The 15980-nt window shown below is 42.2% G+C and overlaps 1 protein-coding gene across 1 annotated transcript in view; it reads left to right on the forward strand.

Moving 5' to 3' along the window:
• Positions 1-15980, forward strand: part of LOC135549769 (neurexophilin-1-like) — a 53259-nt gene continuing 37279 nt past the window's right edge. The window contains exon 1 of the mRNA XM_064980045.1: positions 1-603. Within this exon, the coding sequence (XP_064836117.1) occupies positions 550-603 (54 nt within the window). The 5' untranslated portion in view covers positions 1-549. The remainder of the gene's footprint in view (positions 604-15980) is intronic.

Raw genomic sequence — 15980 nt, forward strand, 5'->3', positions numbered from 1 at the left:
TTTTTTATATTTCACTCGTTCCTCTCCTCCCCTCCCTCCTCTCCTCTCCTCTCTCTCATATTATGTGTGGACAGAGCGACGGTGTTTCTCTCAGCCCGGATGTGTTGTAGGCACGCGTTTTCCAGAGGCGCGGTTATAAAGCGTCCGTTATTTATCTGACTCTACTTTTAACTGTTCTCCTTTTCAGTAAGGAACTGCTAGGCGAGCCTCACGCGCACGGCAGGCAGCAAGACAATCAAATCAAGGACTGATCCCTTATGTTTGCTCTGAATCGAATTTTCATCTTTCATTGAACTATGACATTGCTTCAGCCCCGCTCTCTGGATTAATTCCTTTGTAATCGTTATTTGTTCCCCCCCCCCCATCTCGTCCAATATCTGTCTCCAAGTGTAAGCTAAGCTTCAGTGGTCATGGGGTGTATAATTTCATTTTCGCCTAGGCTGGTGAGGGTCTTGACGGTTGTGTAAAAGCGGATAACGCGTGGATTTATGGTCTTCACAGACAAAGAGTCAACGAAGGGAAACTAGTGGAAGTTTGAGACCAGGAAGAATGCAGGCGACGTGTTGGTGTGCGGTGTTACTCCTAACTCCAGCGTTTTACCTGGTGAGTAGTGGTTTTGTTTGTGTTTATAAATACTTTGTTGTGTCACTGTTGTCTCTGTGTTTTGTGGTCTTTCAAAGACACATTTTACTAAAATCTCATATGTAAAAACGATTTCTTATGAAATGCACATCACTGACAGAACTATTGAAGACAACTCTTCACTTCAGGGGCATGTCCTGTTCATTGCATAAAAACATTCCGTCGACCTGTATCACGGTATTGGGGGGAAATACAACTTTTTAAATTGCACATCATCATGACTGAGACATTTAACATTACTGTATGCGTTTCTATTTCATAACTGTGGTCTATGTTGTCAAATTAATAGGACTACTTAGTCCAATTAATTTTCAAAATGAATATATTTGGTTATGAGACTGAATAAGTATTTAATATTTGACTGATTATTTTTTTAAACACATGTGTCAAAGAAATGACACATTTCAAGTGTAAAATTAAAACATTATTTCCCGCACACGAGCTGAAAACGGACAAGATTGTGCTGCAGTTCCAACAAACTGTCTCATGGGGGCGTCATAACAAACCAAAAACGACCGGCAGGTGCGTCTGAAGGCTTCACGTCAACCTGAAGGAACCTTTCAAATTCTCCGTTTCTCCTTTTGATTTTGTCAGTAACGCTTTTTCCTTTGAGTCCGCCACATAAACAATGATCCCACTCATAGCAGTCATAATACACACAACATGGAGGAGAGTTGTTTGGTGCGTGGCCCGGACAACCCAGCTCCATCTTGCTGATCTCAAAGCGAGAGCATAATGTGATAACATTTAACTTATGCTAAGACATTGAGTGGAAAGAAAACACAGGTTTCTCATGCACCAACGTTTTGTTAAAAAGTAACAGGAAGACTCTGATATAAAACAAGGAATGCCACTTAAATATTTCAAATAAACTCACTTTCCAAGTAGGCTATATTATCATTTGCAAAAAAATAAAATAAACACACACGCGTTCGGCTTTCGTGTGAATTCTGCAGACACCTTGAGGAGAGTAGCCTAATGTCTTCACACAAAAATGTGTTGCCAAAGCTTCTGTTCCCTATCCCGAACCCAGATAACTTGACACTAAGACTAGCAGATGCCACATCATACACCTACATGAATCGGCCTTTGATTCTTACTGGAATTGAGCGCGGATTCTCTCCCTTCACTCACTCAGTCTCTCTACGCAACTCAAAATAAATGTTTATTCCTTTAAGAGGCTATTGCTATCAGGTCTACGGCAGCACTGTGTCAAACTATGCTGTTCGGGGTTAAAATGAATGTAAGTCAAATGTTTTGTAATATACAGTTCGCAACACTCACACGCACAAGCGCGCGCACACACACACACACACACACACACACACACACACACACACACACACACACACACACAACACACACACACACACACACACACAACACATACACACACACACACACACACACACACACACACACACACACACACACACACACACACACACACACACACACACACACACACACACACACACACACACACACACAGGACACACACACAATTCTATCTATTTCCTTTGAACTTACCACAGGACATTTTTCCGCAACACATTTTAGATTTCACGAAATACGCCTATTTAAACTGGCTTCTCTTACAACTGTCCTATTGACATTTAAATGATGGTTCGAATTATTTCATCTGCATAATCCTCGCGCAAAACGACATTTATTCAAACTAAAATGATTCTAATCAAGCTAATTAATTTACTGGTTGTTTTCTATCGGCTTGACGGAATAGGATTTAATTGCGTAGCCAATTTAAATTTTAATTCAGAAAAACAGGTCGTTATTGTTAGTTGTCCATGGGGTATTATTTTACCACATTATCTAAAATGAGTCTGAAAACTTCCATGGCGCGTTGGGCTATGCTTAAAATGTAAGCATATAGATAGGCCTACAAAGGGTTTTATAATGTTTGACACATTTACAGGAAGATATCTTATGTAATTATTAAGAGTGAGGTTTTAATCAATTCCACATAATTATAAAAATTGGAGTGTGCTCAGGACCTATACAATTAAAAAATCTCGCAACATTTAGTAATCATAATAAAATGCATTTAAATGTAATCTATATTTTGCGTTACACCTGGGCTTATTTTATATGGGCTTTGATAAGGATACAGCTAGACTATATTGTAGGATGTGAACACCAACATCTCAGATGCAACATATAGACCAAAGCATGACCTGTAATTTTCCGCTACGTAAATGTTTCTTCACTGTAAACATAAAATCACAGATTTTATAGGCCAAATTACATTTATCTGTATAAAGGAATATTATCGTATAATAGATTAGGCACCTTAAAATCATTTCCTCCTTTTTATTTGACCTCTTCTCGCATAGAATTTCACCTCTGAATTCCAATCAAACGAGTCAAGGAGCATTATCAAGTGGATTTTCTCATTCAGCACCGGGAGCTGTCCATGGGCCTGATATTCAAGTCCGTTGTTTTACGCGTCTTAAAACAGCCGGGAAGAATGAGTCCCAAATGAACACATCATTGCAGTGGGACGCAAACATGTTTTAAAAGTCCGTTTTGTTTATTCAAACCAATGAAGATGTAGGCTTGATGATGAAACCTGAATTCACATAGGCCTAATAGTTCGAAATGACAAATTTGACAAGTGCCATTTGACACTTTTCAACTTTTCCTCGCCCTGAAATGGTTTGTCAATTTAGGCATAGGCCTATGACTACTTCATTTTACATTTGTGGAAAATTTGTTTTTTATCAATTCAGTACAACGCAATATACATATTCCATGGTAGGATATATTACAAATTGATTAGGGTTTCTTTTCACATAATGATATTGGCTACAGATTTTGGGATGAAAATGTAGTCTTTGTAATGTATAGCCTTGGTTCAGTTTGTCTTTTGCTTCATAAAAAAGGTAGGGCTTTTTCAGTCGACTGTAAAGAGATCTGTGATTATATTGTCCTATAGTTACGAATTGGTTCATGTTAGTTTAATTCTACACCTGGATATTTGCTCTCTCCGTGTCTGCGCTCCACTAAACCTAGATGATTATTTTCCAGACAGTTAAACTGTTCCAGTTAAACTGTCGGGTTTATCCATACCTACGGGGATTACCGTTGAACTTTGACGGTTTTATTTCGTGTTAAAAGCTCTTGTCTCGTCTCTAAGCCTCTTGTCTGAGCGGGGCGCGCCTTGACCTGGATAACACTGTGCTCGCTCTGAAGAACAGTTGATGCAGGTGTTCAGTGGTATAATACAGCGCACGCCTCTCTGCGAGGGCGGCATTCACACATGAATATGGTCACCTATGGCTACAAAATGTAATTAAAATAGGATTGTATTCATTATTCGGCTTAGTTGGGAGTTATCGGTGCCTTCCTAGGTGCGTGTGTGTGCGTGCGTGTGTGTGTGCTTGTGTTTTTTTCTGCATCTTACTTCTGATCAAGCCAGCACCAATAAAACCCAGTCAGATAGTTGACATGCTTTTAGGGTGGTTTTGCTCCCAGCAGATGGACTGCTGATGATACTATGTTGACTGATAGCTAGTGTGAACAACAGCATGTCCTCTGGCCCCATGACTGGTAGCAGGGTGGCTCCTATGGCTGCAACACAGGGCTGTCAGTGACTGGCAGGTGTGTGTGTGTGTGTGTGTGTGTGGGGGGGGGGGGGCATGTCTCACTTCCTCTAAGGGGGCAATGAGGAGGCTCTGTTCCTGAGGGACAGACAGACAGACACACACATAATGACTCCTAAATGGAACCTTGTTCCCTAAATAGTGCACTGCTTTAGGCCAGGCATATTACAACTACACCATCATTGTTTAACAGGCTGGCGAGAGGGCCTGACATGCCAAGCAGTTGGCGCAGTGGGAGAGACACTGACAGTGCTGCATCCTAAATGGAACTCTATTCCCTGTATAGTGCACTATGTTTGGCCAGCCTCTCACCATTGTTTGTTAGTGGAGCTGTGAAGATTCAAGTACCGCAATATCTTTTCCATGGCAAAAATGAAAACACGAAGAAGACCAAACTCTTTGGTTCTTTTAAAAACCTGCTGTATGTAAAATATTGTGTGCTATAGCTTGGAATATGCATACATGTGACTCTGAATGACCACATAGCTAATGAAGTTTGTTTCCAACATTAGTGCTGTTAAAGCTGTTTAGTGCTTTGTTTCCTTGCCACAATACTAACAAGTATTGCGACACTGGTATCTTCCCAGGCCTAATTGTTAATAGTATTAAACCATCATAACATGGTGTAGATGTTGCGACCAGCCCTGTCATAGCAAGCAGTCAGCACAGTGGGAGAGGGATTGCCACACACAGATCAGTGTATGGGGAAATACTGCTTGCATTTGAGTCTTGTCAGGCAATATTACATTACATCAGCAAAGAACGCATATCAGTTCAATTGTGATTCTGTCCTTTCATTGAACACAAATTACTTTCTGATTTTTGACAGCCATTGCATTCCCATTTATTGGGAAATATACAGATGTAGAATCTTAATTGTATCACCTTGTTGCAAGACAACTTCCCTGCAATGCAATACATGTAAAACCTGAACTGTATTTGAGGATTAAAAAAGCATCTGAAGTTTGTAATTTCCACTTTGAAATTTCAGATGAGATTTTCCCTTTCGAAAAATATATCAACCCCTACAACAATTTACAGTAATTATAATACACATAATAATTCGCATTTCCTTTTACTGCAAGATTATTTGCCTGCTGTAGCAACCTGGCTAAAATGAAGATCCTACAATAGTGGGAGAGGAGAGAGAGGATGCTACACTGAGATCCTACACAGAGCACACTGTGTGTGGAAGACTATAAGGTTGTCAATTATGTTGAATTGGTTGCATCCCAAATGGAACCCTGTTCCCTAAACTGTAGCACTTCCTTTATCCAGACGTCCACATACTGTAGGCCGAGAGCAGAGCCGTAAAGGGGCATGGCCGAGAGTTCAGTCTCTTAGCACACAGCACTATAATCCTATATTAAACCCCCAGCCCCTTCACAGCACAACCAAGTGGTCCGCTAGCAGCTATGTTACATGTGAATTAACAGTGAAGGATCTACTTTAATTGAGGAACTCAAGTAGCTCTCGACCAGCATTACAATACAACCAATTGTCTCCATGTCCGTTGACCGTCCACTGCAATCACATTATCTTTGATGGAAATCACACTTTCAGAGGAATCTGTTATTATTGTGAATATTTCCTAGAAATGACTCTTCATATTTCTATGTATGTATCTGTTATGAATTCATATCAATACGTCAGCATTATGATGTATTGTCAGTTGCTTGTCTCCTTGATATAGCTGAGGTCGTATATGGTGTATTTACATAGCACACTTCATACCCAACACCCAATTTAGGTAATTTTGGAGTTTTTATGAAATGTGAATTCAACTAATTACTTTGTTTTCGGGTTTAAATCTAGGTTTAAATGTGGAGGGGAAAAAATATGCTTGAAGTTGAATTAACTTGGTATCTATCTTATTTAGACTCTAAAAACATGCTTCAGTTCAGTACTGATGACATTTGACCCTTCGATCAGAGACTGGAAGTGTCTCAGAAGAGAAACCTGCCACCTGTGTATGTGTGAGTGTGTGTGTGTGTGTGTGTGTGTGTGTGTGTGTGTGTGTGTGTGTGTGTGTGTGTGTGTGTGTGTGTGTGTGTGTGTGTGTGTGTGTGTGTGTGTGTGTGTGTGTGTGTGTGTGTGTGTGTGTGTGTGTCTCAGGAGACCCCGTGTGGTGCACCTCTGTAATTCACACCTCAAGGTGACCTGACTCTGCTGTGCTCCTCTGCTGAACTGCTCTTGTGGTCCACCGATGATGACACACCTGGTGGTCCACTTATGATGACACGTGTGACCTGGGGGCAACACTCCTTTCTCTTTTATCAACCCTTACTCTGTCTCCCTGGACCAATAACACCCTGCATAGGAGACATTAAGCTGTGTGTGTGTACTTGACCTTGGTTTGGGGCAGAAAGTCAATAATAATGGTCTATAGTTGTTGGAATCGCCCCTTGACGGGTGTTGGTTCATTTTTGACTGCATGGATCATTACAGTTTTGTTTATTCAAATCCTATTGGGGGAAGCTGGCAAATATTTACAGCACAGTTGTCATATTTTATGGTGTTTTAATTTGGAATTCTTTCATTGATGACCGGACCCCTAACCTGCACATACCATCTGAACAACCAAAATAACCCTGACCCCTGACTGTGAAAGCACTTGGGATCTGACACTATGTGTCTCTGGGTGTGTGTGTGCATTTTTGCGTGCATACATGTCTGCTCGCACGCATGCATTCTATGTGATTAATGACAACAGCCTCCATCTTTCCCCACCGTGCACTGCTCTAGTTTTTCAATCACATTCAGAGGTCTAGGGTCATTTTTGGAGCTAACCACTGAAGGGCACTGACTGTTTCTGAAAAATATAATTGAGGCCTGGCCTGACCTGAGGTTTGAACCTCTGGGGGACTCTTCTCTGTCTGCTCCACAACTCTGCTATTCTCTGTCTGGGAGCTGTGGGAAGTCTATCTGTAGCCTATTGATAGGAGGAGCATTGTAGCAGACCTAACTTGGTTCAAATACTATTTTAATTATTTCAAATACCTTATCTGTGCTTGATTGAGCTTGCCTGGCACATTGGAACCAATAGAATAGTTCCAATATTTAAAACCCCCACCCTTCTGGTACACCTGGCAGGATAGAGCAGAAACCCCCACCCATCTGGTACACCTGGTAGGCTTGAGCAGAAACCCCTACCCATCTGGTAAACCTGGCAGGCTTGAGCAGAAACCCCCACCCATCTGGTACACCTGGCAGGCTTGAGCAGAAACCCCCACCCATCTGGCACAGCTGGCAGGATAGAGCAGAAACCCCCACCCATCTGGTACTGCTGGCAGGATAGAGCAGAAACCCCCACCCATCTGGTACAGCTGGCAGGATAGAGCAGAAACCCTCACCCATCTGGTACAGCTGGCAGGATAGAGCAGAAACCCTCGCCCATCTGGTACAGCTGGCAGGCTTGAGCAGAAACAAATACAATCTTTCAAAATATCTAAAATATTTTGAATAGGGTATGAACCCAGGGCTGCTTTGTAGACTTGTAGTGTTGTAGAACCGTAGAGCTGTAGAGTAGAGCTACTTGGTAAATTGTTTCTAAAGGCAGGAAATAAATGAGATGACCCACTGACAACTTGCTTTCCATGGCCAGAGTTACTCCCAGGACGAGTCTGAAGATTCTTTAGTGCTCTGAAAAGCTAATTGTGTTTTGAAAGCTGAAAGGGAAGTTTTTGTTGTTGGCAAAAGCATTAAACAATCTCTATCGACATTGCTAGCTCTGCCTGTATTAATTTTCAAGCTGGGTTTTCTGGAAATAGCCCTTGTCTTGCCTCTTGTCTCTGTCCTGTTTCCCAGTATCTTTCCTTAGGCATGGTTGGTTGTTGTAACATGCCAGCACCAGCATATGCATGGAAGAAAACAGAGGCATTCAGTAGACTGGGATTTGTTCCTGCCTTAGTGAATAGCTGTAGTGCATGTGTGTTGACTAGTGATGGCATTTGTACCTAACAGCAGTGGTGATGGATTGCATAAGCCTGCTGATGGGCTTGATTGACCACTTTAACAGAGCAGAGATCAGACACTCTCGCTTGACTGGGTCTATGTGGCAGGGAGCGGATAGGGGAAGGGGGGAGAGGTGGGAGGGGGGAGGGGAGAGGAGGTAGGGGAGGGGAAGAGGGGGAAGCACTCCTGCTTGGTTGGGTCTTGGAAGAGGGGAAGGGACGGGAGAGAAGAGGAAGGGGAGGAGGGGTGTAAACTTCCGTTCCTGCAACACACCAGTGGTGATGGATCTATCCACAGGGTCGTGTCTGCCGCACCGTCCGAGATACACAGCTACAGGCCAGAAGCCCGTTGATGGGATTTATCTTCCTGATCTTTCCCCTTCAGTAACAGAGACTGGCCATGGGGAGCACTAGCTCCATTCTAGCTTCAGGGGTATGTTTCCATACCCTGGTTAGACCACACTGAACAATGTGTCCATAGGAAGAGCAGCGTTCATGCTGGTTTAATCAGGCTACGTTTGGAAAAGCTTTATGAACAAATCCATGAGGGATGAACACACTTCCAAGTAACTGTAAATGCTGTGTCTGTCTGTCTGTTGGCAGAATAGCACAGCACCTTAGGTTTAAAGTTTTTCGGTTGCACCCTCTGCTTCAAATTAGCCCATAGAAACATATTTCATAACAGATTCATACATGGAAAAACAGATTTTCTTAACTGGTACCAGGGTACATTCTGATTAGTCTTGTGGAGTTTGTGGGCATCCTAGAGCAAAACAACAGACACATGTGTTCGTGAGAGTCTCACCTTTCCATATTGGTGTGTAAACAAAACTGTTCGGATGCAACAGACGTTTTCGTGAGAATAGCGATTTTCGGGATGTCTGACCAACACCGTAGTTCAGTTACCTTCCAGGCCACCATTGGTGGATGAGGTGGATTATGACCAACAAAACTAAACATATCTCTAGTTTAAACAACCAGATTTTGACAGGGATTACTTCATCATATTTGTTCCTAGGTGGAACATAAAGCTTCCATGAGAGAGCAGGCCAGTCATGACAGGATTGTGCTTTACATGTACAGGTCATTCCGAGGTAACGGTCTTGTAGATATTGTTACCGTGTTGTTTCTATGTAAATTCCACATAATTTAGTAAGTGTTCTTAACAGCAGCCTATTCCTTGTTTAGTGGACTATATTTGACCAGGCCCTGGTTTACAGTAAATTACATTCCTCCACTGAATCAGTTGATTGTCCTCTCCTCTGCTTGTTAAAGTCATGTTTCGGTCTTAATCAACCAGATTTATCACACTGTCACAATTGTAATCATTGATCAGGGAGACTAACCACAGTTCGTCTGTGTGGCCTTGGTACTACCGGCCATTCAGCTCCTCTCATGATCATGTCTCCATCTGTGTGTGTGTGTGTGTGTGTGTGTGTGTGTGTGCTCCTTAATCCGCTTAATCAATTAACTTCCGTTGTGATACCACTTCTGTTTCGACCTCTAAGCTATCAAGATCCAGGAAAATTTGATTAAGAGAGAGAGGAAATTTGAAACACTTGAGCATCTCTCTCTCTCTCTCTGTCTCTCTCGCCCCCTGATTTTTGTGAATATTTTATGAGAAACATTGAATGTACCATTAGATCTGTCTGGTATTTTTTGCTTGTCACGACTTCCGCCGAAGTCGGTCCCTCTCCTTGTTCGGGCGGTGTTCGGCGGTCGACATCACCGGCCTTCTAGCCATCGCCGATCCACTTTTCATTTTCCATTTGTTTTGTATTTGTCTTACACACCTGGTTTCAATTCCCAAATTACCTGTTCATTATTTAACCCTCTGTTCCCACATGGTTGTTTGTGATGATTGTTTCTATGTAGGAAGGTCCGTTATTGTGGGCTCTGTTTTTGTATTGCATTTATATTATGTTGAGTAAAATAAGTTTATTTTCTCATATCTGCTGTCCTGCGCCTGACTCCTATACACCAGCTACACACAGACTTCCTTACTGTGCTAGCTATTTCTACATGGCACATTGAATAGCACTATTGCATTTTGAAGATCATTTGACCAAATTTCTAAAAAAGACGTGAAGAGGAAATTCATTGAAGATTAAATTACAGGTTTAAGTGAGAGAAGGGAGAGAAAATGAAAATCGGAAGGAAAAGAGGGTGAGACTATTGGAGAAAGGAGGAGGAGGAGAGGAGGAGGAGGAGAGGAGAGGAGAGGAGAGGAGAGGAGAGGAGGAGAGGAGAGGAGAGGAGAGGAGAGGAGAGGAGAGGAGAGGAGAGGAGAGGAGAGGAGAGGAGAGGAGAGGAGAGGAGAGGAGGAGGAGGAGGAGGAGGAGGGGGAGGAGAGGGAGAGGAGATGAGAGGAGGAGGAGGAGGAGGAGGAGGAGGAGGAGGAGGAGGGGGAGGAGAGGAGAGGAGGAGGAGGAGAGGAGAAGGAGAGGAGGAGGAGGAGGAGGAGGGAGGAGGAGAGGAGGAGTAGGGGGAGATGAGGAGGAGGAGGATAGGAGGAGGAGGATAGGAGGAGGAGGAGGAGAGGAGAAGGAGAGGAGGAGGAGGAGGAGGAGGAGGGGGAGGAGGAGGAGGAGGAGGGGAGGAGGAGGAGGGGAGGAGGAGGAGGGGAGGAGGAGAGGAGGAGGAGGAGGAGGACGGGGAGGAGTGGATGAGGATGAGGAGGACAGCGGTGCCGTGTCTTTTGATTGTCATGTTGCTTCAATTATTGTACTGTTTGTGAGCATCCAGTTTGTTGTCGTTGACACCCGTATGTGTGTGTCAGCTTGTGTTGGTTTCAACAGTCTGACTGTTTGTATTTTCGCTGTCACTCCAGGCAAACGAGCAACACATTAATGCATCAGACTGGAAGCAGATCTGATTGGTGGAGTTGTACCTTCATGATTTAGAATAGAATAATGAACAATAAAGTCTATACGTGTAACAGCAAACTGACACAATACTGCTCTTATTAAAGGAGTAGTTCACAAAAATTACAAGATTATGTACTTGTTTCCTTACCTTGTAAGTAGTCTAGTCTACACAATCCACAAGTTGGATTTGTTTACCTAGCCACTATCACCAACCACGGAAATAAATAATCAGTTTTGTGAACTATCCCTTTAAGCTGAAGTATTTCTTTAAGCTTAAGTTGAGTTATTATCTGCTAATAATACATCTACCCTCGTCAGAAAGTGTCTGCTGACCTCATAACTCAGTGCTGTTGTTGATTAGCTTATCACTTATAGGCTGTTCCCAGAATACTCTTGTGTCACGAGGTGATGCAATGAGTTTGAGTTGGAACAAATTGATCAGGACGAGTCTAGGGAACATTTTGTTTTTATTAGCTTTTTATAATGATAATTTAATTACATTTACTACACACACTTATGTACTGATTATCTTAAAATGACCTACCAATCATTATGTAACAGTGACATATATTCACGGATGCCAAGAGAAGCCAGGCTTCCCACAAAAAATGTGATCAATAAAAAAATGAAATGTACAAAACATTGATCTTTCATCTCTCTGAGTTTTATCATTTTACTTAAATTCAAAAGTGGCTGTACCTGTCACACTGGATAAATAATTTGAGAGATGAGTAGCTACAGTTGAAGTCAGAAGTTTACATACACCTTACCCAAATACATTTAAACTCAGATTTTCACAATTCCTGACATTTAATCCCAGTAAAAATTCCCTGTTTTAGGTCAGTTAGGATCACCACTTTATTTCAAGAATGTGAAATGTCAGAATAATAGTTGAGAGAATTATTCATTTTAGCTTTTTTTTCTTTCATCACATTCGAATAGCCTTCCACAAGCTTCCCACAAGAAGTTGGGTGAATTTTGGCCCATTCCTCCTGACAGAGCTGGTGTAACTGAGTCAGGTTTGTAGTCCTCCTTGCTCGCACACGCTTTTTCAGTTCTGCCCACATAGTTTCTATGGGAATTGAGGTCAGGGCTTTGTGATGGACACTCCAATACCTTGACTTTGTTGTCTTTAAGCCTTTTTGCCACAACTTTGGAAGTATGCTTGGTGTCATTGTCCATTTAGAAGACCCATTTCCGACCAAGCTTCAACTTCCTGACACATGTCTTGAGATGTTTCTTGAATATATCCACGTAATTTTCCTGCCTCATGACGCCATCTATTTTGTGAAGTGCACCAGACCCTCCTGCAGCAAAGCACGCCCACAACATGATGCTGCCAAACCCATGCTTCACGGTTGGGATGGTGTTCTTTGGCTTGCAAGTGTCCCCCTTTTTCCTCCAAACATAACAATGGTCATTGTGGCCAAACAGTTCTATTTTTGTTTCATCAGACCAGAGGACATTTCTCCAAAAAGTATGATCTTTGTCCCCATGCGCAGTTGCAAACCGTAGTTTGGCTTTTTAATGGCGGTTTCAGGTTATGTCAATATAGGACTCGTTTTACTGTGGATATAGATACTTTTGTACCTGTTTCCTCCAGCATCTTCAAAAGGTCCTTTGCTGTTGTTCTGGGATTGATTTGCACTATTCGCACTATTGTACGTTCATCTCTAGGAGACAGAACGTGTGTCCTTCCTGAGTGGTATGACGGCTGTGTGGTCCCATGGTGTTTATACTTGCGTACTACTCTTTGTACAAATGAACGTGGTACCTTCAGGCATTTGGAAATTGTTCCCAATGATGAACCAGACTTGTGTGGGTCTACAATTCTTTTATTGAGGTCTTGGCTGATTTGATTTGATTTTCCCATAAGGTCAAGCAAAGAGGCACCGAGTTTGAAGGTAGTCCTTTAAATACATGCACAGGTACACCTCCAATTGACTCAAATGATGTCATGTAGCCTATCAGAAGCTTCTAAAGCCAAGACATAATTTTCTGGAATTTTCCAAGCTGTTTTAAGGCACAGTCAACTTAGTGTATGTAAACTCCTGACCCACCAACTTACTTGCCTTAACTATAGTTTGCTAACAAGACATTTGCAAAGTGGTTGAAAAACGAGTTTTAATGACTAAAACCTAAGTGATTGTAAACTTCCAACTTCAACTGTATCTGAAGCTGTCTGGACAAGAAGAGTATGAAATGTTGCGACTGTGGTATTTCATTGATTGATGCCAGCGAGCATTTGGCATCTAAAACAATTTGCTTGTGATGTGTTGTTGTCCTCCTGCAGTAGCTAGCTAGCTAAATCAGGCCTTTCCTAAGCCATGGATGGAGATGAGGATTTGGACATCAGCGATTCTGATCGAACCATAAATTCATATTGAATCCACGAGTTCATAGCTGTAGATGTAGTAGGCTCACGTTAACCAGCTCGCTAACTTACCTGGTTCATTGTTCCCCATGCAAGGAAGTTAGGCTAGCAAGCATTTAAGCCAGGTTGCCTAGTCTAAGACATCATAGACGAGCAGCGAGGAGGATGGCTTTGGTGTTCAGTCTACAAGTAGGATGTCAACAACATGTTTTTCTACTTGCGTGGGCATATGCACACACACTCAGACAATCTCGATCCATATTTACTCAAGTGTGCGGCACCTATTATTGCTGGTGTAGTGACGCATATCTCCAATCAAACATTGGTCGTAGGAAAGATTCCTAACAGCTTTTGTTTTACCACTCCTCAAGGGAGGTGATGGTAGTGAGTTGGATAATTATCGGCCCATCTCTAAGCTCTCCTGTTTGGATTAAATTCTAGAGTCATTGGTGAATAGGCAACTACAATCTTTTTTGACTGTTAACAATACTCTTTCTAGTAATCAATCTGGCTTCAGACCTAAACACAGTACTATTATGGCCACTGTATGTGTTGTAAATGATATTACTAATGCCCTAGATAACAGAAAGTACTTTGCCGCCTTGTTCATAGATTTGTCTAAAGCTTTTGACACTTTAGAGCATGTGATACATTTGGGTAAGCTGTCGTCAATAGGACTGGGATTGGATGCCTGTCGTTGGTTTCATGACTATCTAAAGGATAGAAGTCAGGCTGTTAGAGTCGACAGCATCCAGTTGGAGCCATTGGAGTTGGTTAAAGGGGTCCAACAAGGTTCTATTATTGGTCCATTACTGTTCACTCTCTACTTAACCAATATCGGTGATGAGATAAGAAAGTGTCAAATTCATTTATATGCTGATGACACTGTCATGTACTCTAATTTGCACTATTGGATACAGATTTTAAAATATTACAAGGGTCACTTATGAGCTTAGATGGTTCTCGAATTAATCAGGTCTCTGCATATAAATACTTAGGGATATGGTTGGATGATAAACTGTCTTTTAAAATGCATATTGATGAACTTTGTAAACGGCTAAAAATCCAGCTAGGCTTCCTCTATAGAAACAGGACATGTTTGTCCCCTACAAATATAAGACAAATTGTGAAAGCTACTTTTATGTTTGTTATAGATTATGGGGATATTATTTACATGCATGGTACGGCATCAACAATTAAATTGCTGAATGTGGCCTCCCGGGTGGCGCAGTGGTTAAGGGCGTTGTACTGCAGTGCCAGCTGTGCCATCAGAGACTCTGGGTTCGTGCCCAGGCTCCGTCATAAACGGCCGCGACCGGGAGGTCCATGGGGCGATGCACAATTGGCCTAGCGTCGTCCGGGTTAGGGAGGGCTTGGTTGGTAGGGATGTCCTTGTCTCATCGCGCACCAGCGACTCCTGTGGCGGGCCAGGCACAGTGCGCGCTAACCAAGGTTGCCAGGTACACGGTGTTTCCTCCGACACATTGGTGCGGCTGGCTTCCGGGTTGGATGCGCGCTGTGTTAAGAAGCAGTGCGGATTGGTTGGGTTGTGTATCGGAGGATGCATGACTTTCAACCTTTGTCTCTCCCGAGCCCGTACGGGAGTTGTAGCAATGAGACAAGATAGTACCTACTACAACAACTGGACACCACAAAATTGGGGAGAAAAAGGGGTAAACAAATATAAAAAAAAACTATAATAATAAATACCCTGATGCTACTTATCATTGTGCACTTAGGTTTATAACGGGTTCTAGCTACAGAACTCACCTCTGTTTTATATCAAGATGTGGGTTGGACTTCACTGTCCGTGAGACGAGAACAACATGCTCTCGTGTTTGTCTATAAAGCACTTCTGAATAAGCTACCTTCTTATTTATCATCACTCATCAATATTAGAATTAAAATTCCTAAAACCAGGTCTCAAGCCTGGATTACACTTGAGGCCCATGCCTCATCTCCACAGAGTCGGGTATGGCTGCCTTTTCCTGTTACGCTCCTCGCCTAGGAAATAGCCTGCAGACTAAACTTCAACTTGAGACTCTTGTCCCCCTGTCGCCCATTTTAAACATTTATTGGAGGATTTGTATTTTTGTATTGCCTGTAACTGTTTCAGGTAAATCAAGTTATTGTGCTGTTGGTAGAAGAACTTGTGTGTAAATGTAACAATCTGCTGCTGTATTTTTTGATTGTTATCTGTGATCTTTTTGTTTGTCTTGTGTAGTTTTATAATCACTGTTCCTAAACTGTATGTGTAAACATGTATATGCAGGGCCCAGCTGTAAAAGAGACGTTGGTCTCAGTCTGTGTTTCTTGTTGAAGTAAAGGTATAATAATGAAATCAGTACCATGGACAGCCACATGATATTTAGGAACATTGATAGGACCTCATTTGTTTTAGGTTTGTTTTCACTGTATTAAACTAAGCATATATAGCCTTGTTGATTTGATGTTGTCTAATTGTTTAAGTTTAACTGGTGCTGGAATAGCGGAGGCAGTGTTCCTGTTGTCTTTGTGCTGACTT

This window comes from Oncorhynchus masou, chromosome 12 (assembly GCF_036934945.1).
Source record: "Oncorhynchus masou masou isolate Uvic2021 chromosome 12, UVic_Omas_1.1, whole genome shotgun sequence".
In the NCBI taxonomy this organism is placed as follows: domain Eukaryota; kingdom Metazoa; phylum Chordata; class Actinopteri; order Salmoniformes; family Salmonidae; genus Oncorhynchus; species Oncorhynchus masou.